This window comes from Strix uralensis, chromosome 9 (genome assembly GCF_047716275.1).
Source record: "Strix uralensis isolate ZFMK-TIS-50842 chromosome 9, bStrUra1, whole genome shotgun sequence".
Taxonomy (NCBI): Eukaryota; Metazoa; Chordata; class Aves; order Strigiformes; family Strigidae; genus Strix; species Strix uralensis.
Genome location: NC_133980.1, coordinates 27,966,528 through 27,994,175, shown reverse-complemented (window position 1 = coordinate 27,994,175; position 27,648 = coordinate 27,966,528). Strand labels below are relative to the sequence as shown.

At 45.6% G+C, this 27,648-nt stretch overlaps 3 protein-coding genes across 13 annotated transcripts in view; 1 reads left to right on the top strand and 2 right to left on the bottom strand.

Moving 5' to 3' along the window:
* The window catches only part of ARMC8 (armadillo repeat containing 8), an 80,346-nt gene extending 69,243 nt beyond the window's left edge, over window positions 1–11,103 (bottom strand). For 6 of the 9 annotated variants that reach the window (XR_012630039.1, XM_074877938.1, XM_074877942.1 and 3 more), the window contains exons 1-2: window positions 10,572–10,715; window positions 8,595–8,671 (exon numbers count right to left, since the gene is read on the bottom strand). Coding sequence is in view for 8 of the 9 variants with exons in the window: in XM_074877938.1 (XP_074734039.1) it covers window positions 8,595–8,671; window positions 10,572–10,700 (206 nt within the window). In the remaining variant the exon portion in view is untranslated. Of the gene's footprint in view, window positions 1–8,594; window positions 8,672–10,571; window positions 10,716–10,940 lie in introns of those variants that run through there. The other 3 variants (XM_074877941.1, XM_074877944.1, XM_074877945.1) reach the window with 1 other exon arrangement.
* Window positions 11,104–13,191: 2,088 nt separating this feature from the next.
* Window positions 13,192–25,536, bottom strand: DBR1 (debranching RNA lariats 1). Of its 2 annotated transcripts, XM_074877936.1 has the most exons (9): window positions 25,400–25,536; window positions 23,978–24,085; window positions 22,517–22,641; window positions 22,350–22,430; window positions 20,514–20,599; window positions 19,028–19,252; window positions 18,086–18,166; window positions 16,290–16,435; window positions 13,192–15,751 (listed from the first exon to the last, which is right to left on the bottom strand). In XM_074877936.1, the coding sequence occupies exons 2-9, from the start codon at window positions 24,064–24,066 to the stop codon at window positions 15,073–15,075; spliced, it is 1,512 nt and encodes a 503-aa protein (XP_074734037.1). In that variant the 5' UTR covers window positions 24,067–24,085; window positions 25,400–25,536; the 3' UTR covers window positions 13,192–15,072. The 2 variants fall into 2 exon arrangements, with proteins under 2 accessions (XP_074734037.1, XP_074734036.1); XM_074877935.1 differs by lacking the exons at window positions 23,978–24,085; window positions 25,400–25,536 and adding an exon at window positions 22,725–22,982.
* Window positions 25,537–25,659: 123 nt separating this feature from the next.
* The window catches only part of PPP2R3A (protein phosphatase 2 regulatory subunit B''alpha), a 62,766-nt gene continuing 60,777 nt past the window's right edge, over window positions 25,660–27,648 (top strand). Inside the window, exon 1 of one of the 2 annotated variants that reach the window (XM_074877933.1) lies at window positions 25,660–25,787. The gene's annotated coding sequence lies outside the window, so the exon portion shown is untranslated. Of the gene's footprint in view, window positions 25,788–26,103; window positions 26,169–27,648 lie in introns of those variants that run through there. The other variant, XM_074877931.1, reaches the window with a different exon arrangement.

The window sequence follows — 27,648 nt, the reverse complement described above, 5'->3', positions numbered from 1 at the left end:
ACTCAAGTCAGAAGCTAACTGTGGAGCTAAAGGTTTGATAGTTATGCTTCCTACAGCTTTTTCCTCCTCTTCCTTCTCCCCTCCTCCCACTGTCCCATTTTTATGGACAGATGCAAAACCATCAACAACAGGAATTAATGACAAATTTTGCATGTTAAAATGTCCATCATTATTCTGACAAAATTAATTTCTAAGATGGACACTACTACAGTTTGAATATCTGTTAATTACCAAACGAGTTCCTTCCCACCCCTTCAGCAGCAAACATGTTTGTACTAACATGATTACTAGTCCAACCAAGTGAATGTGAAAAACTCCTGCCAAATCAAGCAAACCACAGAAATCATTAACCTTAAAAATAAGCTGATTTATCATCAGGTTGGGCAGAAAAGTTTCAAGATTTCTAACCCCATTCAAAAAGTAACAGTTGATACAAAGAAAAAGATGATTTTACAGGAAAGAACAAAGGAGCACACAGAGACACTGTTACTCAACTTGTTTTGAGTTTTAACACTTAGAAACTGTTACACAATTAACACACAGTGCAAACTAAACAAACTCAACATTTAAACAAAGAAACCCTAAATCCATGGGTGTTCCCAATCCTAATTCTGTACTCTCAGACACCGCATAAAATCCAAGTGCTGTAGAAAAATAGCATATGGCTATAATTACAGCAATGCAGAACAGTAGAATTTAACATACATCATGCTAAAAGAGATCATTTAATCCAATTTGTCCATATCACAAATCCACAGAAACTGCTTGAACTATCTGAAGTATCCTCTTTGGAGAAGCAACTTACCTTGTCACAAGTTTTCTTGCCAAATAGAAAGGTAAGTGGTTTCAATGATCCATACCTGTAGTTACAAATATTTATACCTTATTCCTACCCTGAATCTATCCCGGTTTCCAGTACTTCTCTTGTTCTGTGTGTGTGAGACAGACTGAAGAAACCTCTCATACCAAGTCTTTACTGCCATGTAAGAGCTTATGTCAGCCAACTCACATGCTAGCCTTCTGTATCAACCTTAACAACTTAAGCTCTCCATGTTTTTGCCTGCAGTTTCAACTCAGGTTCCTTTCAAATCTCTAGGCTGACTGACAAAATGGGAGATGCTGCTTTTCCCACCTCTCTCATGTTTTATATGAGATTACCAAACAACAGAAAAATTGCCTGCTCAACTTTAAGAATGATGTAGCTCAAATTTAAACTGCTTGAAGTCAGTGGAGGATGGGCTAGCTTTTATTATGTAAACTTTTAAAACTAAAAAAACCAAAACCACACAAACCATAGCTAGAGCTCTGTATTATCAGCATTTCAATTTCAGCACCAATCTCTGCTATTTAAATAAACTAGGTCATAATGGCATAGAACTATCCAAAGAGAGGTGTGGGGAAAACAGCTGCAGTTCAACAGAACTCTCAGAACCTGAGAGATCTCCTGCTCTGTGACACCAGATCAGCAAAATACATTTTTCACAGCTATCCTGAAACAGCCAAACTACATGAAAAGAACAGCCTTCATCACTGTCGCTTCAGGTGTATGTCCCAAACCATCAAATGTAAGTAACTGTTACTTTTTTTTTTTAGATGTCTCTGTTCCCACCCTCCCAAGAATATCCTCCCCGCCCCCCCCCCCCCAAGAAGTAGTGCCTGTAGCATTAGTAGCAAAGTAGTGGCATTTAGCTGTACATCCCACAGTTGAAGAAAACATTAAATGAAATTTCATTAAGCAAAGAGGCATCCTGTAACACTGCATTTTCTGGAACTATTTTTCACTCACTGTCTCTTGATTTCAAGTTCTTTTTGTCCATTCTCCCATTTTATGCCCACCACTCATTATCGAGAGAATGCTGTCCACCACAAGTCATTCACATTGCGAACTCTTAAGTTTCATTCAGTACAGGAAAATACCTTAAAATGGCCTTCCAGCACCTGCTTAGCTGATTTCAGATGTGAGCCTGTATTTTGACACTCTGTCCACCTCAGCTTAAGCCAGCAATCACTGAAGGATCACCAAAATCTGTTAATTTGACCTAGCTACTACCCATTAGATTATTACAATCTAAAGTCTTGGCAGCGTGAAAGTACAGCCTCAGGTTTTTAGTTCCAAATAGCTATCAGCTAAGATGATATACTGGCTTCCATGTGCTTTAATCATGCCTAAATTTCTTTTTTAAATGGGTGTTAGTAAGTGCTCACTAGGACAGAAACTCCGTAAGTTATCTATATCCAAATATATCTCTCATTCTAAGTATGGGGGAGTTACTGAACATTTCAGACAATGCATGTTTGAAGTATGTTTTAGCAACTAATTTTACCAGCTAGCCTTTCTGCTACTTTACAACTCCCAAAGAATAAAAATTCAAAAATCTCAACACATTTAAATTATCAGTTCAGCACCAGTAACACAGCATACATACTGAAATCATTTTAATCATCTGGTAGACAAATGAATTGGTAAAGAGGGTTCTGTCCTTTGAATGTTACCAGAAATGTCAACCTTTACAGGGAGCCAGCCTAAAAGAACATAGATCCATACCGCAAACTGAAAATGAGCTTGTTTTGGAAAGTAAGTAAATTCAATTTTTTTAATGCCGAATCCAATCAATTTGAATTGGCAGCTTAGAACCAAAAAAAAAAATTAAATCAAACTCCAAATATTAAGAATCACAAACTCAGTAGCATTGCTGATTCTTTGGCACACATCTCAGGCCCAACCTCTAATTCAGTCTTAACACCCCACACACACCTGCAAAGGCTGTGACGACTACTTCTCCCTCAGACGCCTGCTACATTTTGCTCTTCTTTACAGGCAACCACCTCTCCTCTGCATTTGTCTAACTGGTTAATAAAGTTCAGTTCAACTCTTAATGACCTCAGAGTATTCAACTGTGCTCAGCTTGAATTTTGCCACTTCTAATTCAGACCTCAAGACTTTTGTGACCAATACTCACTCGATTTTCTCCAGCTACATCAGCTAGCCTGATAGAAGTTGTTTCTCCTCTCACATCCTACCTACAGCTTGATACCATCACAGAAACAGTACCACTACTCTAAGGCTGGCATCAAGAGAGGGATTTTGGAGAAAAGTGGCTTCATGCCCTTCTGAAAGGCAGCACTGAAACAGATTCATTAATCATAAATCCTCTCTCACAGGCTCAGAGTGGCAACTGCAAGGCTTGAAATATTAAACAACCCCATTAGGCTGAAGACTGCTAACCAAATATATTAGGTATACCTAATTTCCTGAAGTTTAGCCCACCTCTAAATAAGAGACCAGAAGTTACAATGCATAACAATTTACTTGTGAAAAATAGTACTATGGATTTGTATTTTTGCTGCATTATAAAGCAAGAACAAAAGTGAGAGAGTATCTTATTCTATGACAGGAACACGCTTTCTTCCTATTGCATCTTCCTCTCTTCCTTCTGTAGCTACACTACTCTTCCCTCTGACTCTACCACACCTATTATAGTGAAAACCACTCTTCACAGAGCACTAAATTCTCAAATGATGTCTGAGGCCTTTCAATTGCATCTTCTATCACTATGAAAAGCTTGTCTAGCTATTAGATTCCTCAGCTTACCTCTTCAAAGAGAGAAATCAACAAATGGAGTAGTGCTCCCAGCACCCTCTCAGCATCACCTAAACCTGCTCAAATTTCTGTCAGATTCCGCAAGCTAAAGAATAAGGCTTTCCACTCCCAAGCCACAAAGAGCCTATCCTGCAGTTCACAAGGTATCAACAGAAGAGACTCGGGACGCTCTTCCCCCAACACATGAATGACACTGCACAAAAACAATGCTTCAAAGAATTACATCACTTGTCCTTAGCCAATTCGACCTCAAAGTTCCCTACTGCATCTGAAAGAATATGCATTTACTACTAAGTATTGTCTAGGAGATAACAGAAGTGATCAAAAATGTACCGAGGCAAAGTATAACAGGAACAATCCTCTACGGACTTCTCTGTTTCCACAGAGCCATTCTGGTGAAAACTGAAGCAAGGGAATATGCAAAGAACAAAATGTGGCTCCTGCAGAAAATTTAGGTTCGGAAGTAAGTACCCACTGAGAGACCGAAAATGGGATTGCATATGTTCGGGATGCACGATGTGAAAACCAGTGCTGCGCGTTGTCTTAAAGCATGTTTGTTTAACAGGACATGAAGAACAAGAGGCAGAAGTAGCTTCTTCATAACTGTCTGAAGGGGGTACCTGTTGCTCCGTTAGAACTGAGATGGGAATTTCTTCTCTTCCCACTCCATGAAGCTGCCTCTTGTATTTCACACGGCTTTCCCTGCAGGCGTGTGTGGAACACTGCACTGATACTCATTTCAACTGCCATAGCTGAGAAATGCAAGACACTACTATACAGTCATCTAAACACGCGCCTGGAACATTTTTTTTTCAAATCCAAGAATATATAAATGAAAAAGTTGGATGTAAAAAACACACACTGTGTGACCACAGAAGAGGTACAACAAGATAGGTTCCATGAAAGCAGTGTTACTACTTAAAGTCTAAGGGGGATGGTTCGCTTTGTGACTATCTTCTGGTATCCTCTGTTTGAAGAAGGCAGAAACCAGCAAGCAGTACAAAATATCTTCAGTCAATGCAAGTATAAGTCCATTGTCCCTTAGAGGAGCTTTTAACACATACCTAACTTTACGTGCAAGAACCTACCACAAAGGTAAGCCCAATTATATCTTGGTTGTACTGAAATGGCGGTTTCAGACTCTTCAAATAAAACTGAGCACAACCACTACCCACTGAAGCACTGTCAGTCTAAGTCTGCAGGGACCCTAGAAACATAACTGTCAGATTCAAAGTGGTCCACAAGTTCCCACCTGTATGCCTACTATTATACTTTCCTTATCAACATCATCAGTTCTGTAACACTCAAAATCATACCGTGTAGAAAACATATATAAATCAAATTAAATATACTGCATAGATCTGTACCAGTATTCCCACCACAGCACACTAGACATGCTGCCTGGGAAAAAGGAAGATACTGTAGACATACACTTTGAAACTGGTTCTTCAGTACCAAACGCTGTTTCTATAGGATGTTTCTTTCATTTTCCTGAGAAATAAAATGCTCACACAAGTTTGGAAAATGCTTGTCTAGTAACTGCAGCTGGCTGGATAAGCACATCCATAAAGGACAGAAACAGCAGTAGCATAGGAATTCTCAGCACACCACAAAGATGATTATTTACAAGCCTTAAAAGATGACACCCTCTGACTGCTGAGGAGCAGCCTGATGAGAAACAGTTGGGACCCTGAGTAAGCCAGATTTGTCAGAAAGAATGCTCCTTTCAAAACCAGCCCTTGAAATGGAATTACATAGCTCTCCGTAAAATGACAGATTGCCTCTTTTCAAGACATCAGGCTAAATGCAAGCATGACAAAATGTCTCTCAAAGCCCCTGACCAGCAAATAAATTAGAGGACAAAAATAAGTATCATAGTCTAAGGATCACCACCCAGAACTGGTTTCTAAAAAAAAAATAAATACTGCCACACTGCAAAGCACATGATGATGTTGCAGCAACCATCTTGGGACAAATGAAGCTCTTGTAACACAGCAGAAATTTACAGAGCTATCTATGTTCTGCTCCTCTGCCAATAATGGCAAAATATTTAAGAGAACTTCTGAGAGAACACAGTATTTAATCCCCTACAACACCTCTCTGAGGTAGTCTATGCACTGTCAACACTAAATGTATTTGATAGCTGCACACCTGACACTAATGCTGACCTTGCAGAATGCAGTCAAAGCATATTTGAGAAAATCTGAACTGTAGAACAGTATGTAGATGAAAGGTTTAGAAGAGCACCTAAGCAGACACAAAGCATGCACGTAAGACCTCTCAAGCATAAGCATGGCCACAATGTACAGTTTACATTTGCAGAAGAAAACTACTATATTAAGCTTGTCCATTTATAAAGACAGTAAATAGAAAGGTAAATATATACACTGCCATACAAATGCGGGTGTGAAGATGTAGCCTTGCACACTTTAAATAGTTTGCTATCAGGTACAGTGAAAGGCAGTAGTCATCCTTGTAAGAATCTCAACATTTCAAATCCTGAACTGAAATTCATGATTTATTGACAATTCACCCCTTCCTACCTATTATCAATACCCAGATGAACATGATAGAAATTACAGGAACGGAAGTTCTGTGGAAAACTTGACATTCTGAAATAAGATCAGCAGAACCACGTGCAGCAGTACCAGGCAAAAGGGAAATGGTTTCTATTTTCCCATGAGGAGGAGAAGGAAAAAGCTCCTAGCCAGGTAAGACTTCACTGTCTGGACAAAGAAGATTCTGAACACAACCTCTCTGACAATTCATGGGAAAGAAGGGAAAAGAAGAGATTTGGTCATTTAAATACTTTCAGAATATGTAATTAAAAGCTTTCTCAAGTTACAAGATGACAACTGGATTGGCATGATTTTCAAGTTCAGGAAGCATTTAGCTATACTTTACCTTTATCAAACCTCATTATGGTTTGCATTAAAATTAAAAGGATGCAATTCAAAAAAGCCCCAAAGCCAAGTTATTCATAACATATGAAGAACAGGACTATCGTAACTTAAGACAATCTGCAAAAATAAAGCATCTTAAGGCAGCCTATTTTCTGATCTTTGATATTCATACAGTTCCATCAATCAAAATAAAAAAATCTAGATCATCAGTATTTTCAGCCAGGATACAGGAGAAAAACCTGCACATCTTAGGAACCAAAGATTTTCAGCAAAGTATGCAGAGTATCTGGTAAAGCTTCTGACAGACACTTCTGGTGGAACTTCAATCCTCTTCTACTCCACCCCAAATATCAGTTCATTCCAACTTCAATACCTCTTCAGATACCCTGAAGTCAAAGGAAGAAGGGTAAAGCAGTATGCTTCTGCCTAAAGAGAATCTTGGACTGACAGACATTTTTTATACATTCACTATTCTAAATTCTATTTTTACATATACACTTTTCTAAATGGGACTTTTTCACACCCATCCACCAATACTCAGAAAATAACAAATCTACCACATAGGATTTGCTCAATGTCAGGAAAGACACACTCTCAGAATCAGGATTGTAAGCAGCACATCGCAAGTATGGTTTATCATCCAAATCTGTCCTTCCAAAGCGACTGAAATAAATTCGTATTTTCTTGTCTTTAAATGCAAGAAAAGCATCTCAGCATAGAACCCGCTGACATCCATGGACAAGTTGAAGAATTTCAGATGTTAGCTGAGACAAAGACACTGCCTTAAATTTTTTGTTTCTGGTAAATCAGTTATACTTCAAGAGATTTGGATAACACCTCAAAAGATAGGGAAGGGATTACCAAGGGTTGTGGGTTCCAGACCTCTGAACAAGAAAGGAGAGCAGGGAGGGAACACCACCCAGGGCTCAGAGCATCTGCCAAGGAGAAAAGAGGGGCTCAGTCAACCCACTTGGACACAGCATGAGACACATCCTCGTCCCTGGGACCATCACACCAGCCCTTATGAGTAGTGGACTAAGAAGGCCAAGGCGGGGAAGAAAAGCCAGACTCTCCCCTCCAGGGAAGAGTTAAGAACCTGTACATGGTTACAGTGGTGTACCAGAAGATTTGATGTAGGTAAGGGAGTATTTCAACCAATAAAGTTTCCAGGACAGTTTTATCTACGTTGTGTTTTTCATGTATTTCAATGCGACACTAATTCTGATACGTTGCCCCTGGGACACCTTCTGGAATAATTTTTTTCATCTGCTGCTGGAAAACACCTCAGACTGTCCTAAGCAACCCAGGCAACATTCTTGGCTTTTTCATCCACTTGGTCCTCCGATGTCGTCTGGCATTTTGCTACATAACCACAGCCAGCAAGTTACTGGTAAACCTGAAAAGGTCCGATTTCACCACCAAATGTCAGTCCTGGGCAAGGACTTCTTTGCTACGTTGCTGTGTGGTTATAATGGAAAGCTTACAGCCCAAGGGGAGCAAGAAAACAACTAGATCTTTTCACCAGCTTTACCACCTATTCAGCAGGGCAAGTCGTCTACTCACTCTTTCAGTCATTACCCCTTATCACTGGCACACAACAGAAGGACTGAAATATAATTTGCATCCAAATTCATTTCTGTGGAAGCATTTTCTTTCAGCTTGCAGTTCCCATCGGTGAGATAGAAGCCATGCATTAAAAAAAAAAGCCAACATTCAGGCAGAGCAGCAGGGGAAAAAGTAAGATGCAGGTACACTGACTTGGCATTGGAATAAGACAAGAGTCTCAACTGACCTCGAAGAGGAGCAAAAGGTGGGTAAAAGGAAGAAATGTATTAAGAAAAAATATCTGAATGCTCACAGAATGTTTAACCTCGTTTCTGGCAACAGGGAGGCTGCATTATGAACCATATGCACTACAGAGAGATAGTCTGCTAAAACAGTACTATCATGTTTGCATTAAAATTTGCCAACAAGATTTCTCAAAAAAAAGACAGAAAGAGCTTCTTGCCCTTGACATACAACTCTAGTGGAATTCAAGCAAACCTAGCCTATGCACAACCAACAGCCCCAGTGTGTTTCAGATGACTTACATGACACCTTGCAGGACTTTCTGAGGATCGAGGTCAAATAATCTATCAACATAGTGGCGGCTACTAGCCGTTACCTCCTGCAGAGAAAAAAAAAAAAAAAAAAGAATTGTAATAGTTTGTATCAATTCATGTAACGGCAGACAAAAGGAATGGCTAATGCAGCAGCAAGTCTACAAAACCTATCAGGCAAGACAGCAGCAAAACCACAGAATCATATTCAAATGTGCAGTATGTTACTGCTGGGCAACATCCACACAAAGAATTAACCCTGTGTTTAAGTGTGATTTAAAGAAGATGATGTATTTAATGTAGATAACAACATGTTATGAGGCAAAGCAAGTCAACAGAGTGCTCTTTATGCACAGGGCACACAAAAGGCATCTACTTCAGTTATCAGCACTGCCTTAAATTCCAATTTTATTATGTTTAATTACCATATAGAAAAAACATTAATTCCTGTAAAAGTTTATAAGAGCAGTTAATGTTGCTCAAGAAACATACCCACAAACAAGCTCCCAAAAATAAGGAAGCTCATATCAAGACGTTTTTCTAGAACTTACTTTATCATAACACATCTACACATTTCAGAGATCGTCCTCCTATATACTGTCCCACACAAATTCAACAGGGACAAGAGCAGAATATTCTCCATAACATTCCCATAGCTACTTTATAAGACAGAGTGAACTCTATTCTCAGCAACAGGACCATGCTTGTAAGCTAAACATTTATGCACCAATGATTTGTTATTCCCTTTAAGAAGATCCAAAGCTGGAGATGGCAAGCGATCCAAAAAACAAGGGTGGGAAAGGGGAAGGGAATTTTCCCTCCAGGTTCTCACAAACACGTGCCGGGGTGCGTTTCCATTATCCAACTTTTTTTTCTTCTTTTTACCAGCTTAACTTTTTATTAGGTTTTTCCCACTTTTTCTTTATGAGTTCTCCTCGAAAGAAGCTATAAAGGAATTGAAAACTCTTCCTTGCTTTTGTAAGTATCTATTCTTGGGCTGAATCTGCTCCTAGTTCCCCAGCTACACGTCAGGAGCACCAGCAGCTTCTTGCCTGTGGTCTCAGGTAACTCAGAGAAGAATCATCACCTAGAGGGAGCAAGACTCCTTTGTCTCCAGGAATACTACTAAACTATAAACTCTGCAGATGAACTTCCACCATGTAATGAAAGATAGTATTTTTGAGAACAGCAGGAGACTTTCATCTACCTGACCTATGCATTTATACGCAAAAGTCTTCCGGACTTCAGAAATCTCACCGCTTTCTGTTTCTAAAATACCCTGGCTTTTACCCTATCAAATATGCAGGAGAAGGGCATTCATATCCAGGCAAACAAGTTTTTCAGGTAGTCCCCAAAAATAAAGAATTTATCAACATCATCAGTTTCACGGTTCTCTTACCTAATAAGAAATTCTAAGGGGGGGGGGGGGAAAAAAAAAGCAAAAGCCCAAAACCTCGCCTCTTTTAAGCAGTATCCACACTACACCTTTTCCATTGTTACTCCCAGCGCACGACTCCGATGAGCAGCAGGGCCGGGCAACCAGCACCGGCTGTTCTACTTACTCACAGCCTTCCCCGAGGAAACTAGTGGTAGTTGTCAGACCCCCTTCCCCAACACCAGCGCCCTGCCCACAGATGCAACACATCAGCCTCCTCCCTGCACCAGAAGCCAACAAGGCCCTGTCGTGAGGTCCCGAAGAGCTACGAGATCAGCGTTTCGCCACCAAAACAACACCCACTCGCTAGCAAAGGCGGGGAGCGCATGCTTCGCCAGCCCCGACCAGCCCGGTACGCTTCTGAGACCCTGCTCTCCTCCGCAGCAGTTTGGTTATTCCAGCTCAAAATAACGTCAACGAACCCTCTTTTTGCTGAACGGGAGTTTTGGAGGGACCAAAAACATTTACAGGAGAACAGCTGAAGAGTGTAAGTCGTGTCATCAGGTAAAAATAAAATTCAGAAAAGACAGCACCTCTACCAAAAATGGGAAGAGACTCCTCAGGAAAGGGGGGAATGCCGATCCCCTTTGGGAAGAAGTTGTTGCGTCGGGGGGGGGGGGGGGGGGGGGACACAAGGGAACGAGCGCCCTACCGACACCCATGTCAGCCCTGCGGCCCACCTCAGCCCGCCAGGCCCCGGCCCCGGCCCGCCGGGCCCCCCGCCACCACACAAAGGGGCCCAGCAGGTGCCGGGGGCCCCCCAGCGCACAGCCCGCGGCGCGGCCCCCCGTGGAAGCCAAGGTCAGGCCCGGCCCGGCCCAGCCCAGCGGCAGGCGGGCGCCCCCCCCGGCGGCCACGCTAACGGGCGGCGGCGGCGGCGGCGCAGGGGCCGCGGCACTCACCGAGAGGACGCTCATGCGGAGCGGCGCCTCCAGCACGCACGCCATCTTGGCGGACGCAGCAGCAGCTCCGGCGGCGGCGCCCTCACGCTCGCGCGCGCGTCGCTGCTGCCGCCGCCGCCGCCGGCGGGCACGGCCTCATCGCGGAGCGCAGGGCCGCGGGGCGGGGGAGGGACCGGGAGGCGGGGGGGGGTGGGGTGGGGGGGGAAGGGGGACGGGAGGAGGCGGGGCGCCGCGGCCTGGCGCGCAGCGAATCGGCCGACGCCGAATCCCCGCTAACTTCCGCCAGCGCGCCGCCACGGCGCACGCGCCCCTGCCCGCCCCGGCCCCGGCTGCCGCGCGCGTCCGCCGCCACCGCCCGGCCCGGTGGGCGCTGCTGCGCGCGCGCGCGGGGGAGGGCGCGGCCGGCGGGGCGGGCCCGTCTCGCGCACCGCCCTCTGCGGCGGGAAGCGGCGGCGGCCGCGGCCTGGCGCAGCGCCAGCTGCTCCCCTCAGCTCCCCCACCTCCGTCCCCTCAGCCCAGCTCGTCCCGCCAGCCCGCCGGGAGGACGGCGGAGGGGGGGCCGGGTGACCGACTCCCTCCGGCTGAAGGCCGGCCCCCGGGCTGCTCACCCAGCGCCAGAACAGCCACCCCTCGCGGCTGTTCTGGTCCCCGTTCCGCACCCTGTGGGACGGGGGACCCGAGCGCGGCTCTCAGGGCAGCCCCTCAGCTGAACAACAGCCTGACCTGTTTTTTATCACAAGCAACCAAGTTTAGCTTCGGCCACCTTATATTCTGGCTGGACTAGTGAAAATCCCGGCGTTTTGCAGGTCCTTCTGACAGAGCCTGATCCCTGTCTGTGTGGGGTTCCCCTGTGGGCAGGGCCTGGGTTGGCAATTCCCTCGCACCAGGAGAGCTGGGGAGTTGCTGAGAACCATCGACTGGGACACAGGCATGGCCTACCCCTTCCCCTCCTCTGCCCTCCTGCACCTAAAACAGGTGATTTGGATTCCTTTTTTTGTCATTGTTTTTGTTGCTTTGATGAATTTGGTTTGGCTTTTTGCAGAAAATGAGCCCCCAAAACAGCATGTCACTTGGTTTTGCTATAGGCTTCCATAAGATATTTTGGCTGAGACCTGCTGCATTTCACATCTTGAGGCAGGGGGAGACTAATTCTGTGAACCGAAGAACTGCTCCTCAAGACAAGTTAAATGAGGGGAGGATACTGAAAACATCTCATCAGGGTTCGCGCTGTCAACTTTTGGTACTGTGAGCTAAATGCAGGTTTGCCGCTGTTACAGATTGCAGGGGATAATCAGAGCACAATAAACATACTTTGGGATGCTGCCACGAGTTGACTTTAATAGCTTTAATTTAAAAAAAAAAAATACTTCTCAAGAAAAAAAGCTGTACCCCTTTGCTTAGTTTGCTTTTCTTCAAGTAGATTAATAACATGAAGAAAATACCTGCATGTGGGCCTGGAATGAAACAGGTGAGCACTCAAGCACTTTATAGGTAACAGCAAAAACATTTTTAGACTTAAGTGCAAATCTTGTATACTGAAAAATCTGTGATTATAACTTGTACGAGAGTCTGACAGAGAAACATTTTCCAGATGTTTCTCACCAAAGTTCAAAGTTTTCAGAAAGACTTTAAAGCTTCCTTTTAAAGAAGACTGAAGATTCTGGGTCTTAAGAACCGATTAAACTTTGTCAGCCTTCCCTAGTGTTTGACACAGTTTTTGGACAATTTGGTCTTTTTACTGGAAAGCTTAAAGTTCAGAGCTTCTATTGAATTCTACGTGCAGCAGAGGAACTTGCTGACAGGGAAAATCCATAACGGACGAGAGTACAGTAGAGCTGGACACTTCAAACTGCAAAGAGGGTGTGAACAACAAGAAAGGGCACAGTAACTCTACATAGATCAGATGTGATTTGCACTCAAAAAAAAAATTTATGTTAAGTATATTTACCAGCTGCACTCTTCAATAGATGCTGAAATAACTTCATCCAAAAAAAAAAAAAATCTTTAAAGATTCAAAAAGTCAATATTCTACCTTGCCAAAGTCTCCTGCTTTCTAGAAAGCCAAAACACATTTAGCAGGAAGGGGAGGACAGGGGATGACACAACAGAATAATTTGCTTTAAAAACATATCAAGTCAATCTAAAAAGTCTATTACATGTAACATACATCTTCCACTCCAGTTCATGTAGAATTCAACTGCTGAATACCATGCTCAGATTTCCTGGGAGACCTTTCAAGTTCATAACACAATTTATACTTAAAATACTTTATTTGTATTATAGTCTTCCAATCATGAGGCATGCTTAAGATTTTTAGGATTGTAGACCCAGGACCCTTAATGACACTCAGCTATCTTCAGTAATCTAGCTGATGGTTCACAGCTACTTGAGAAAACCTGAGGGTTACACCAAACACTTCCAGTTTTCCAGCACATTGCACCACAGTTCTCTTTGGCGGGTGCTCTGACAGATGACAGGCAGAGAGAGATACAGGAGCAGTCTTAGGAGGGCCCAACTAATAACTTAGTAAACAGGATACCGTCCTCTGGAAAAAAACCCCAGGATGTTAATGGCATCAACCCGCCACTATAAAGCTGTTAATCAGAACTGTGGAGAGCATTAATTTTGCCATTTTCTATCTCTTGAATACTTACACACATTTAGAGAACTGCTGACAGGAGAAGAACCAAGATGAATCCCAGAATGTGGAAGTGATTTAAAGACGGAAGTCTTGACCTTAAAGTGTTTCCCTGATACAAATTCACACTCACTGATTCCTTTCCCTCGTGGCTCCCTGTCCAGTTCCCTCATCTCTCAGGACACTTTCTTCTCCACAATGCCTGTGCCTTAGAGGAATAAAAGCACCCAGGAGCCACCTCTGCTCTCAGGGGCAGCACAGTCCTGAGAAGTCCTGCTCCGCCTGGGCTCTGAAACCTCAGCACCAGCAGAACTTGACTGTTAGACTGATGAGTCTAATGACATATGCTATAGTTCTTGAAAACACTGTTATTTTCACAACTTCAGGAAATTTTGTTATCCTCACAGCCTTTTAGGCCAAAGGAGCGTAATTTGTTTGTTAATAATTCAGGGCAAACTAGAACAGTAAAAAGAAAACTTCCAAGAGGATCTATATTCTGGCAACTCCTGTTCTCCCTCAGCTGAAGCTTATGAAGGTAGTTTGGAAGGTGCTGAATCCAGCTGTAAGAATTCGGCAAATTACACACTAAAGAGAAGCGAGAGGTGAAAACTTAAGGCTAATGATAATGGTAGGCATTACTGTCTCAAGCAACTTAGAAACATCAACCATCTTATGTGAAAATACAACACAGCCTTAATTAGTAAGAATTGAGACAGTGATGATTTTCACATTTAGGAAGCTGTTCATCCTAACTACTTACATGTTAATTTCAAGACATGGTTCTCAAGTTTTAAGAAACAGCACACAAGTGAGTTTTTAAGAACAGAGATGCACTCTTCCATGATTCCCCTAAAACTGTCCTGCTTCAAATTCAGAGGCTTGGTTCCCTATCAAAACTGTAATTAAAAGCCAATACTGGACAATACACATTGTTTTGCTTAAGACCATGAAGCTTTTCTATGGCATAAATATCACCAGATACAGTAATCTTCACTGTTCTATTGCTGTTTTGTTATCATGGGAATTCTATTTTCAAATTTAGTTCACAGAGTTATTGCATATGCTACTTTGTATTAAAAGTTCAGTATAAAACAAGACAAAAGCAGTAAAATCAAATCATTCAGTCTGCTAAGTCATACATCCTCTCACTTTGACTTGAGTTTTAGAGTTCTGTTCTTGTTAAACAAGCACGGTGGGTCTTGTATAGCAGTACAGCTGAAGAAATGCAGTATACGCTAATAACCAAAATCAACTGATTATACATGAGCTTTAAATCCTTTGACAAAGTAATTTGTTGGAGAAGTCTGCTTCTGACTTAGATGTTTAATCCAGATAAATCTTGTTCCCTGCGAGAGGTACATACAGCCTCTTCAGCTTAAGAACATAACATGAATAAGATCAAGTAACATTAAAAGCACGAGTAGTCCACCACAGTTCTCACCTCCTTCCCATAAAAAGGTACGGAGAGAACTTACGTATACATCATATGAAGTATTACTCTGTTTTATCTTCATCCTCTGCAGCATAGATAGCTTGATTCCTTCTCTTAATTTTTTTAATGCCACTGTTTCCATTTTCACTACCACCAATGCGCTTTAAGGGTCTGTCATTTAAGCTCTTCTCTTCCACCTGCTTACTCACACCAGATTTCTCCAGTTCCTCGTTAGTGGAATCCATAGCATCGTCAGACGATACTGCCATGGAATCTGGCATGATCCGGATGTCAGAGAAACTTGCAGAAAAGTCAGGAGGATGATCAGGGGAAGGATCTACAGAACACGTACTCAGGTCTTCGTCACCACCTTCTTCATCCAGCATTATTTCATCTGGATTAATGGATGAAATTCCGGAATTATCTGTATTATACTCACTGGGTTCCTCTGCTGACCCAGTACTGTCCATCTCCTCTTCCTCCTCCTCCTCTTCATACTCGCCTCGTACTGAGCCCTCTTCTTTAGCTTGCTGGATCCTGTCATTGATGTCAGTGAGGCCAAACTGGGCACAAAACTCAGTGGTCTGTGGATTGATGGTATGAACTGGTTCCACGTGTTTTTGGGGCTTGCTGGGATCATAACAAGCAGCTGTCAATGTGAAGTTACAAGGAATTTTGAGGTTATGATTCAGCTCTTCTAACACTTCTTTGATGGCTTCTTCTGTCGCACTGTAATCCCACCTAAAGTGTATAAAGTTAAAACAAATGCAGCTAGTCAAAAGGTATTTCCTGTTCCCACTGCAAAAAGAAACTTTTAAAGGTGGATAGATAATAAATTCATCTTACAACAGACACCTAATTTTTCAAATGGTTTTTCAGGAAAATATATTGCCTTTGGTCAATACTGAGATTCCCCTCTCCCCACCAAGGATTTGTGTGTTATGTCAACCCACTCAATAAGCCTTCACCCGCCCACCCCCATAATCCAGCCTGATTTTCAGCCTCACAGTATAACTGGCAAGAAGATCAGCCACCATGTATTTTTTGCCCCATCAAACTGTGGTATAAGTTTGCAAAACAAAACTAACTCCCCGTGTAGAGCAGTAAAGAAATTGTATGCTCTAGAGTAGAGCCTTGTCACCATCCCCTTTGTTTTCCAAGGCATTTAGCAAATCCTACAGGCATTATAGGCTGCAGAACAGAGAAACACAACTCTAAGATAAGTTTACTTCCAGTCCAGCAAAACCATGCTTTCGTCTCTACTTTGCATGCAACTCACTTTGCATGCAGGCCATTCTTTTCAGGCATGTTCCATGCGCTCTGAGTCACATTAACAAGACTGTTGGTGGCCTTGAGGACTGCAATCCACTCAGCATCATACTCCAGCGAGTCACCCGCGCTAGGATCATGCTCTATGTCTATTATCTGTTTAAAAAAAAAAAAACAAACCAGAAAACAGATGAGGTGAGTTATCTCCCTTGACATCAAAAGAGGATTAAAAGTTTGAAGTGTTACTTGCATGGTACAGAGTTTCAATTAAGTATCAAGTATACTGAGCTACTCGTCTCAAATAAGTCCTCTCAAGTTAGCCCTACATAAAAGTTTATAGCAATAAAGGAGTAAGAAAGGACAATCGGCAAAGGTAAAAAAGGCATTTCTGTATTTTAGCTTACAGCAATTAAAAAGCAGAACACTCTCCTCCCTACTGCCAGCTACTGGACAGTTATGCAACTTGGAAACCAAAATTTGCCTGCTCAAGTTCATGCCGCCTTCTAAGCGGAAATACATGAAGAATTGCTAGAAACAGTTGTTCTGCTGTATAAACACGCATTCCTAGCACAGCAATGAAATTACCATGAAATGTTTTTAAACTCTTTCCACAGCTGACAAATTGAAATCCAAATCGCTTCGTCTTCAGTCACATTAACCCAAATCAAACCTGGTTTAGCCAAACTGCACTAGTCAGGCTCTGAGTTTAAATTATCCATAAAGTAATTCAACTTTTCAATGCAGTTTTAGGGGAAAAAAATAAGAAAGGATAGACTTTAAGCCAGAGCTACACACACAGGTGGATCAGCACCCTGCTGGAGGTAGTACTACTCCAGCAAGTTTTGCTACAGGATTTTAAGTCTGGGCTAGCATCCCAGTGTACTTTTGCAGAGCAAAAGCCGATCCTCATACTCTCTCCCATCTTCAAAGGTAGCTACTAGGACAAATGGATCCCACCACACATCCAAAGGACAGATAATGAACCATCTTCCCTTTAAGTTGACAAATAAAAGCTACTTTAAAGTGAGACTACTAAAACACTTGACTGCATTTGAAGAACATGCTGTCAGCAGCTCCCTCTCATAGCAAAGGATTTTAGATTCATCCATTTCAGATTTTACAGATGGCACCCCAGGCAGCATACACAGGCTGCAGATATGAACATTGTTGTGCTCTTGGCAAATCAGTTTGGCACTCATACTGAAAATTCCCACAACCTAGACCTCCTACTTGTCCACTGCCCTTCCTGGCCAAGATATGCACCAAACAAAAAGAAGCAGAGCCATTCTCCCAGAAGTCGCACCAATTCCTGCTGGAATTCACAATACTGTAAGGAAATTACAGTACTCAACTTAGGACTCAGTCCTCTCTGAATTCATGAATCCAGATCTGAAGAAAGAGGCACTAGCTGACCCAAACTAAACTGTGAAAGAAGAGGAGCCTCAAGATGGACTTTCTTCTTAGGTTTCACATTTGACAAAAACAAACAAACAAACAAATAACCACAAGAGGAGATTCAATTCAGGTTAAAGTAGAGCTACTCCTCCAATTAAGTCAAGTACTTGTTCCAAGGTGGAAGGAAACGGTAGGAATAAGCAAACACGGGGCCTCCGTGACAGGACACAAGGTCTGCTTATTTCAAGACAGTGTTATACAAAGACCATTCCACACATACACCATTCCTAGTTTCTTTCCAATTCCTCCATTTATCAGAACTATTCTTCAGCTTGTATCTAAGCACAGAACTTAGCAGTCCAGACAAGTGAAGTACTTAAAAAGTGAAAACCCACTGCACATGGTCATCACCTGCAGAAAGTCTCTGTGCGGCAGGCATTTATCCAGAGCCAAAAACTTTGTTGCTTTTGGTAGCTCTTCTTTGGAGTTTGTCTAGGAAACAAATGGTGTTAACAGAGTCATTAGTATTTCTGTGCAATCTGACCATTCTAAACAAGTTATATAGAGAGATTGAAAGGCATCATTTATACAGAAAAAGTCTTTCCGAAACAGAAAATCAGCATGGGATTGTAAGAAAGGGATGGAGGGGCAAAGAGAAAGATAGACTTCACTGGAAGTCTAACAGGAAGCTGGATGCAGACAGCAAGATAAAGCTAGAGCCACACTTCATCCTTAACCAAGGCAGCAGAGCACACCTAGCCTTGAAGCAAAAAGAAAATCTTTAAACACAACTGGAAACAGACTTGTGGAGTCTAGAAGGTCTAGCTACATTTTTACAGCTAAATAACTTGCAAATAGGAATAGCATGTCATACCACTTTCAGGAATAACTCAAACCAAGAGAAGTTTCAACCTACAGGGGCTGGTTTTTGACTTTACTCAGGCCACCAGACAACTTCATCTGCCAAGCCTCACTACAGGCATCCTCCCATCCCCACTTAACCACTTTCTTCTTTTCAGTTGCTTCTCTATCACCTTGTTTTGAATTTGTCTCCTTCCCCAATCAAGTGGGAAAGAGAGTGCTTGCCTACAAACTTAAATTAAGAACTTTCAAGTGCAGTAATGTTAGCTATTTCACTCGGTCCCTGACAATTATGTAGTTACACCACTGATTTATAACATCTCTTTAACCTACTTAAGCTAGCAGTCTTAACACCACTTCATGTTTTGCGGCTTAAGCTGAGTTTTAATAACAGACCAAAAACTTTAAGTTGCTTTTTCTGCACATGGTTACCTGCATCGGAATTCTGAAACGTATTTGGACACACACATTCTTGATCCCCGCCCCCCTTACCTCATGTTGCATGAAAGCTGCAAATTTAACATGAAGATGTGCTGAGAACCAGTAGGTGGGTTTCAGATGCTGCAGAAGCTCTGAAGCAGCGGGGCTTCCTAATGTGTTGCTCTCCACTTCTTGACGGAAGAAGGATTTCATTTTAAGAAGCTGTTTCTTGTTTCCATAGTGATATATGCTCCTTGGCCAGTCATGCGACATAAATATATCAATTGGACGCTTTAACTGTCAAGCCGAAATGCATACGGTATAAATAAAACACATATGATAAAGAAGTTTTGAAATTACACAGCACAAGGTGGAACATGTGTAACACGTTCCACCTCAGGTCAATACAGAGTTAGCTGTGACCAACCTCAAACCTTTACCAGCTCAAAGCAAGTAAGTACACCCCTGAGCCCCATCTTTCAGGTGGCCTTTGACGTTGTCCAGGGAGTCTGGTCTCCAGGGTTTGTACTGCACTTTCCTGGGACAGTCAGCTGTGTTTTACATATACTGCCTTAGAAAAGAGATCACACCCTCACAGTGAGTGTCAGGCAGTCAGAAGAGGACTCTTAAAATTTACAGCTATAGATTCTCTATCCACAATCAAAAGCATCTTTTTCCTCATGGATTTTTTAAAAGCTTTGTTTAAAAGGGATAATGGCCAACCATGATATTCCTCCTCAAAGGAAGCACCCCTCAGAAGTCTAATCAATGTCTTAACGTCTTGGTTCAATATTCAGCATATTTCCATGAGCTGTATCAGAACACACTTCTAGAGGAAACCCAAGTCCAGCTAACAAGAAACTTGAAGTGAAATGTGTCAAACTGTTAACAATGACAGCAAACCTTGGTCCTATGTTCAGCATCCCTGTATCTACTGAACACTTCAGCGTGCAACTGCAACCTGAACAGTCACTCACAAGGTGCTAGAAAATACGTATTCACACCACAACCTCAGCCAAACCGAGTAGCCCTTGTAACAAAGCAGGGAGTAGGCAACAGCTCAAAAATAAAGCTAATCTCTCCTTTGAATTTCTTGCCCTGGAGTCAACAATACTTCAACCACAGGAATTTGGGGACAGCTTATTCAGCTGGTTCAATTTTGATTAGTTAACTTTGTACACAGACAGCCTGCATGTTAGACAAGGTAGTATCCATCTTCCAAAAGCTAACATAAAGCTAGAACAGAGGCGTATAGCTGGAGTACCTTCCCTTCTGTGATTTTTATCCAAATAAAAAAATAAAACCACACCAGAAAACTACTCCTGCCTGTGCCTGAATCAGATCAAATTTGCACTGCTAGGCCAAGCATTAGAGGATATATTCAGCAGGAACAACAGAGGAATAACACCCAAGATAAAATGGCCTGTCCAGATGAGCTGGGACTTGTTGGTAAAATTAGCTATCCAATAGCGTACTTGCTCAGAGTAGTTTTAACATCTTACTTCTAAATTAATGAAAACTATTTACCACTCTTTATAAAAGCAGATTTTTCACTAACCTGCTTGAGTTTGAAGACTTCGATATTCCTCACATGGTAAGCGCTTCTAATTGTTTGCTGGTTGTATGGTGGACACTCAAAGTGGCCTGAAACAATGAAAAAAAGAGTAGTTGCCTGAATCAATAATTCCCTCCTAACTGTCTTTGCAAGGTAGCTTCTGGGGGGCACACAGACACGCAGAGCAATCCCAAATACAAGGCTGCCAATAACCAAAGGAGATACTGTACTTCCTTTACATGAGGCTTACACCAACAAGCTGCCAACTTTTTATGTGAGAAGCGAATATGTTGTAAAAACACGTGTACAACAATGAGCAGTTCTTCCATTCAGTGTCTTAATTTCATAAATACAGAGAATACGGTAATTCAGTTGTGGAAACAAAAAACAGGAGTTTAACTCCAATACTTAAAACCCAGGATCTGTCTAAAACACGTAACTTTTGGCAGAAGGATTTATGTGCTTAATTCCCAAATGAGGTTTTGTACCTCCCTGGTGAGATAACACCCCTCAGTACTTCCCGACACCCCCGACCTCCACAGTTACGCTGCACAGCCATGTGCAATAACAAATAGAGAGAGCTTTTCGCTGCACAGCCATGAAACATAGGTATCTGCTCATGGCTACCCAGGCAAACACGCTGGCGCAGCCCAAGAACATAAGGTAGATGGGAACAAGCAGAAGTTGGGCACCGACATAGCGAGAGCACAGAGCAAGCCTCTATGAGTAGTCGGTGACCAGAACATAAGTTAGGATATAACAACTCAGAGATATAAACTAAAAGATCATGAAGTACTGCCTGAGATCTGACTCCTGACTGGGGCCACCAAAGCTGTGATTTTTTTGTGTTTCAAGAGTGCTGCAACCAACCATGACACTACAGCTTAACAGATTCAGCAGCAGCTTAAACATGCCTTTAACTGCCCAGAAGTACCACATATTCTGGAAGTGCAAACGGGTACCCTGTCAAAAGGGACGTGGTCTCCAACTTTGCCCTGGGAGAAGAAACCTGAATGCCTGCCTGAGCTCCTACATACTCTTAACAATGAACAGAAAAATTATGTTTTTAGCAGTTAGCATTATTGTCAAAAGAATTCTTATCTCCCACATGCACATTCAGGCCTACAAACTGTATGCTTGCTAACAAGAAATTTAATTAGCACTGATAGTATTAGACAGAATCAGGTGTTCTAGGAAACTGGTTCAGTCCTTTGCAGCTTGAAAGCCATCTGCAAAGCTTCTCTGAAGCAGTATGTTACTAGAGATAATATTACTGTACAGTAATCACAAGTAAGAGACCACTATTGCACGTGTTGAGGTGATTAGAAAGACTGAACTATCCTCTATTTGCTGACACCAAGTATCATCTGTGACCAGATTTCTGTCTGCTGATGGAGGCAGAAGGAAGGAAGAACTTCCAAGGAAGAACTCTTGAATACACAAGCATATAACCAGGAGGAACCAATCCCGAGATGCACTGACACTAAACCTCAGCTCAAGACAATACATTTGTACAGTATCACACTTATAAACTGACTGCTTCACACAAGAAAAACTAAACGCTCTTGCACTGTACGCTAAAAGGACGCCTGCATGGAAAAATCAAGACTGTTCCAAAAACAACATTCAAAAGGTGCACTGCTTCCTGCTGTGGTCGCCAGGCAGCTACCGACTCATCTACCGCCTCCAGAGAAACCCGCACGTTGAGCCAAGAGAGGCTTCCAGCACAAGCGTCGGTTCAGAGAAGAGGAGGCACAACCAGACCCCCCCGCGACAGCTCGGGCCCAGCGCTGCCCTCCCCGCTGCCCGCCCAGCCGGGCCCGCTCTGTCCCGCCATACCTTTCCGGTAGTCGTGAGACTTGAAGATGCCCGAGATGCCGCCGATCCTCACGCCGCGGAACCGCACCACGCCCGCGTAACCTAGGGGAGACGGGAGGGCGGCTCGTCACGGCGGGGCCGGGGCAGGGCAAGGGGCTAGAGGGGAAAAAGCCGCCGGGGGACCCTACCGAGGTAGTAGATGTTGGGAGCCACCCACCCGCCGTAGGGCAGCTCCTGCAGGTGGTTGGACGCCTCGTGGTTCCCGCCGATGAACACCGTGAGGACCGGGGCCTTCTTCTCGCCGGAGTAGTACCTGCGGAGACACAACAGCTGCCGTAGCGGGGCGGGCCGGGGCCGGGCGGGGCAAGGCCGGGGCCAGGCCGGGGCCGCGCTCACCGGTAGAAGGTCTGCATGTGGCGGTACTTGGCGGGCACGGCCATGCAGCGCAGGTCCGCCTCGTTACGCACGGCCTGGAAATCGCCGCAGCAGAGCAGCAGATCGGGCCACACGTTGTGCCGCCGCTGCAGCAGCTCCAGCGTCTCGTACATCTTGTCCAGGGCGCCATGGCAGCACCCCGCCACCGCCACCTTCATCGCCGCCGCTCCCCGCCGCGCAGGCGCCGCGCCCGCCTTCCCCGTCACCGCCCGCCCCCCTCCCCGCGGCGCCTGCGCGCTGGCGGGGCTCGGGGGCCGCCGCCCGCCTCGGCCCGGCCCGGGAGGCTCCTGACCGCCGAGGGTTAGGAACCGCCGGTGCCTTTCTCTCCTCCCCGCGGAGTAGGAGACGCTGCTCCCCTCGCTCCAGCAAGCAGCAGGCGCGGAGCCAGGGGAGCGCAGCCCGCAGCTCCCGGGCCTGCCTTGCGCGGGGGCAGCGAAAGCTTGACGTGTTTCTCATGGCGCGGCGCAAACAGCACAAGTGGAGCGGTGGCGGAGCAGCGGCCGTGCACGCTTTCGCCTGAGGTGTGCCAACAAAAGGCCGGCTTCGTGTTTGCAAAGGACAGGCCGTCCCTGCAGTGCTCTTGTCCTGCCAGTCCAGCATCAGGCAGGCCTGGTTTTAGCGTAGTCAAGCACTGGCTTCTTGCAGCTTGCTACCACGCGAGCAGTCAGCGGGCAGTGACTTTACCAGGGCAGTGACTTTACGAGGCAGGGTGGGTGAGAAATGGGGCCTCTCCCCTTTCACTTGCAGCCTCTCGGGCTCCCGCTGGGAGAGCACCCATTTCTCCACTTGAAGGGCAGTGCACTGGATCACAGCATGGTATTTGTCCATCACGGAATAAAACCACTCCAGACTTTTTCCACTGTTTGGGGTTTTTTTTAGCAGTCAAGGGATTGAACAAAAGTACAAGAACATAGTTAAGCATTAACTTGCTACTACTTACCCTGTAATCATGGAACCGAGAGACATTCCTGGTGCCCTACGGTAGCGAGTATTACATAATGGCCTCTGTTTTGATACTAAGAAAATATGAGTGTTCTCTAATAATTTCACAATGTTGGGTTACTGTGTGTTCTCTGGGGCTCTCATCCAAGCCTAGCTGAAGTGGAGGGGAAAGTTCCTCTGGCTTTCAAACCCCACAAGCGTTCACAGTAACCGCGCAGACAGAAGTGCTCCGAGGTGTACTTAGCTCTTTCACCCGCTCTGCAGAGACTTACCAGGGCGTAGTGTGAGAACCCGGTCGGTCCAACGCATTGCCTGGGAAGGCTTGGCAGCTTCTCTGGGCAAGAACAGCGGCCCCTCGCATTTGCCACGTCTCTGACTTCCTGAAAGGAAGCGGGTGAAAGACAGAAAAGGTCCATGAGTCTCTGGAAGGTACCACCTTACCCAAGATAAACTGTTGTGGGGGGCTTCCTGAGACTGCCAGCAGACGCTTCTCCCGCCTACCCAAATTCATCCCCACTCAGTCAAGGTAAGCTGATACTGTAATTGTAATTCCTGGGTTTGTTAGCTCGGGCTCATTTCTCGTACTCCATGTGCCACTTATCCCAAGTGAATTGGTGCACAGTAAAGTCTGTAAGGGTTTTTTTAATGTTGTAGCATTCAAGTATTTGTACACTATTCATTATGCATCTCAACATCCCTAATTTACCCCTGGGTGTTCACTGACCAAAACTGCTCTGAACTTCCCACAGCAGTCTCCCACAAAGGGAGGCAGCCATGCTACTATTTACAGGGTAAGTAGCAGCAAGTTAATGCTTAACTATGTTATTGTAATTTTATTCAATCCTTCAAGACTGTTTAAAAAAACCATGTGACTGAAGGGCAGCTCTTCCCCCACATGACTAGCGCATGCTTAGCTGTGGATCGGGCTTTGCAGTCACACTCCCTTGCCCCGATGTGCTCACGCACGTCTCTCGCCTGGATGTCCAGGCCTACAGCAGAGGACCTGCACTTCTCTGAAGTGACCGAGCACCCATCCTGTCCTGCGTGACAGGCGGAGGAACTGTGAGGGAAGAAGGGAAGAGTCCCAAGAAACAGGCTCAGATCAGTGGATTGTTTGGGTGGGAGGTATCTGCCCCTTTGGCTGTTGCCCACCTGCACTGACCAGTAACGTGGGTTTTTTTCCTGAGCTAACTATGGTAATTTAGTGCCATGGAAGTAGTTCAGCTTCCCTCTCTGGAGAAATGGGGAAGAATGAAAGGCACCTAAGGGCCTGGGGATGACAGGGTTGCTTCCCTCATCTTTGAGAACGGAATGAGTGGAGACTTTCCTGTCAAATGCTTTCTAGCACTTTTAGAAAATACTAGAAGATTTTCTAGCACGTTTAGAAGATACTAAAATGAAGAGGAACAGCAAAAGGGAGGCATCTGTATCTGACTTTGGGGAGGGATAGCATGGCCGAGAAGGGAGGTACAAGCGAGAAGCACTGGGAGAGCGTATGTGTGAAGGAGAGGGAGATATAATGGAGGTGCAAGAGACAAATCTGGTGTGTTCCAGCTGAGGTTTTGAGACATCCCTGTAAGCCGTGAGGCACGGGATAGCAGGTTGGCGTGCATGTGTGTGACTGAACAACCAGACAAAAGTTCAAAGCTCCCTTGGAAAAAGACCCCACGAGGTTGGTGTATCAGGACGCTTACCTGCAGCAATGTTCTGGTGTCTTTGAGCACCTCCTACCCCAGCACTGTGTAACTGCAACATAAAAACACGACTTGCAGCGCAGCAAAACGCGCTGTCAACGCAAGGCCCGCTCCAGGCCTCGCCGCTGAGGTGCGGGAGCTGCCTTCCCCTTCCAGTTGCGCTTTGGCTCTTCTCCCTCTTTAATTTCCACCTTTTCGCGGAGGCGCCCATCCCGCGGTTTTGCCGGAGGGCACTACTAATGGCCTCGAGCCGAAGAGAGCTGAAAACCCGCTGAAGCCAAGAGATGAAGCAACCGCGTCGCCGGATTTCTCGAGTGGCTGACGGAAAACAAAAACCACCGTCCGGGACGCCGCGTCCTGGTGCCCCGCAGGCCCGGGCCGAGCGGCGGTGAGGGACGCGGGGGACGGGACGGGGCGCTGGGGCTGAGGCGGGGGCCCAGCCGCCGCCTCCTCACGGCGCCTCTGAGGAGAGGGAGGGGCGCGGCGCGTGCACGCGCGCGGGGGTGGGGGGTGTCCTCCCCCCCCCACTCCCCCTCTTCCTCCCCGCCCTCAGCGCGGGCAGCGCCATTCCGCCGCCGCCGCCCCCTCACAGCCCGGCCGCGACCTGCGCGCCCGGGGCCGCCCGCCTGCTCCGCGCCGCGCCGCGCCTCCAGGGCGGGGCCCCCCGCCGCGCGGAAGGGGCCGGCCGGGCCGGGCTGGGGCGGGCGGCAGAGCGCGCCCGGCGGCGGGAGCGGCGGCGCCGGCATGGGACGGGGCGCTGCCCCGGCGGGTAGGTGCCGGGGCGGGACGGCGGGGCGCGGCGGCAGCGCCCGCGGGGCTGGGTCGGGGCCGGGGCCGAGCGGCCGCCGTCTCTCCCCGGCGGCGGGGGCAGCGGTGGCTCCGTCTCCTCAGGGCCCGGCGGCGGGGGCAGGTGCCGGGCGGGCCCCGGGGTGGGGGGCGCCGGTGCGCTGTCTGTGGTGAACCGTCCCGGCGCGGCGTGTCTCGGGGGCCGCGGTGCCGGCGGTGACAGGGCGCGGGGAGGGAGCTGCGGGCCGAGCGGCCCGGCCCGGCGGGGCGGTGTGCGGGGGAGCTGCGCCCCGCGGGGGGCTGCGGCGAGCGGGGATGGAATGGAGTTACCAGGTAACGCACGGGTGCGCGGGGAGGAAATGCTTCTCGCATCGCACGCGTTTAAGTTGCGAAGACCGGTACTGCGTGGTGTCGTGGAGGCCGAGGCTATAAATTGTCTCCAAAGAGTTTTGACAAAGTGCTGAGAGGCATCACGGCGTTTCAGCACGGTGACCGGGCTGTAGTTCCCAGTTCAGGATGGCCCGAAGCTGTTACGGTGAGGCGGGAGGTTAACACCGGTGAGGGATCACCTCTGCTTAGGCTGCTCTTTTTTTGTGAACACTGCCCCCAGGACCTTTAATATTCTTCAGTGAAGTTGTTAATACGTGGTCATGAAAGTAGGATTTTTATTTTTTATTTTCCCCAAAGTTTTTCTTCATGAGCAAGAAAGGGAACAGCTTTGACTACAAGACTCCTTGGTTCATGGGTGCGCAAATCCAAGATTAAGTTTGGCATAAACTGATAAAACTGAATAACTAATGGATTGATTTACTGAAGGACGTGTTCCTACTGGAATAATACTCTGAAGGTCATCAGACTGCACTGGTCTCAAGTAATGTAAATATTTTTAAGCCTGAGACAAATTATATTACCTCTGTTCTTCACGCTAAAGAAGGAAGCCCTGGAAGACGTGCTGTTCTGTGCCCCCATCTTTCCTGTAAGGGCAGGCTAGCAGTGCAAAGGGAAGAATTCAAGCAAAGAAGCAGTAGTTCCCCAAGCTGTTTGCTGTTGAAGTGCTGCCTGAAGGGCTGGGTATGTTTTTCTTGGTGGTGGTCTCATGGCTTTACCTCACATGATCTGATGTCTGCTTCAGGAAATAAGTTTTCCAAGCGTTTACTTAAAATAGCTGCCTTCTCTCTTGATTATTTTTTTGTGAATCTCTCAAACTTGGTAGGTCTGCTCTCGCAGGTTATGTAGGGGGAAGTTATTTTTGTGCGAACGTAGAGGAGATTGTCAGTACTATTAGTCTTCTCTCAGTTTTGTAAAATTCTGTATTTAAAGTCTGCTGGATTCTGAGAAGTTGAAGCAAGAGAAAGTGGTGGGTTTGGTTTTTTTTCTTCAGTATTTATGTATCTGGAAGTGGTAGCATGCTGTATCAGTTGAGACTGATTTACATTTGACTTAAGGTAAAATGAGAGAAAAGT

Bases quoted from the DNA above. Each gene is read 5' to 3' on its own strand.
- DBR1 (XM_074877935.1), bottom strand. From the start codon at position 22,921: ATGAAGGTGGCGGTGGCGGGGTGCTGCCATGGCGCCCTGGACAAGATG. The intron at 18,167-19,027 runs GTAAGGGGGGCG...TTTGTTTCCTAG, and splicing joins CAGCTTTCATGCAACATGAG to ACAAACTCCAAAGAAGAGCT. The intron at 15,752-16,289 runs GTGAGTTGCATG...TATACACTTTAG, and splicing joins AAGAATGGCCTGCATGCAAA to GTGGGATTACAGTGCGACAG.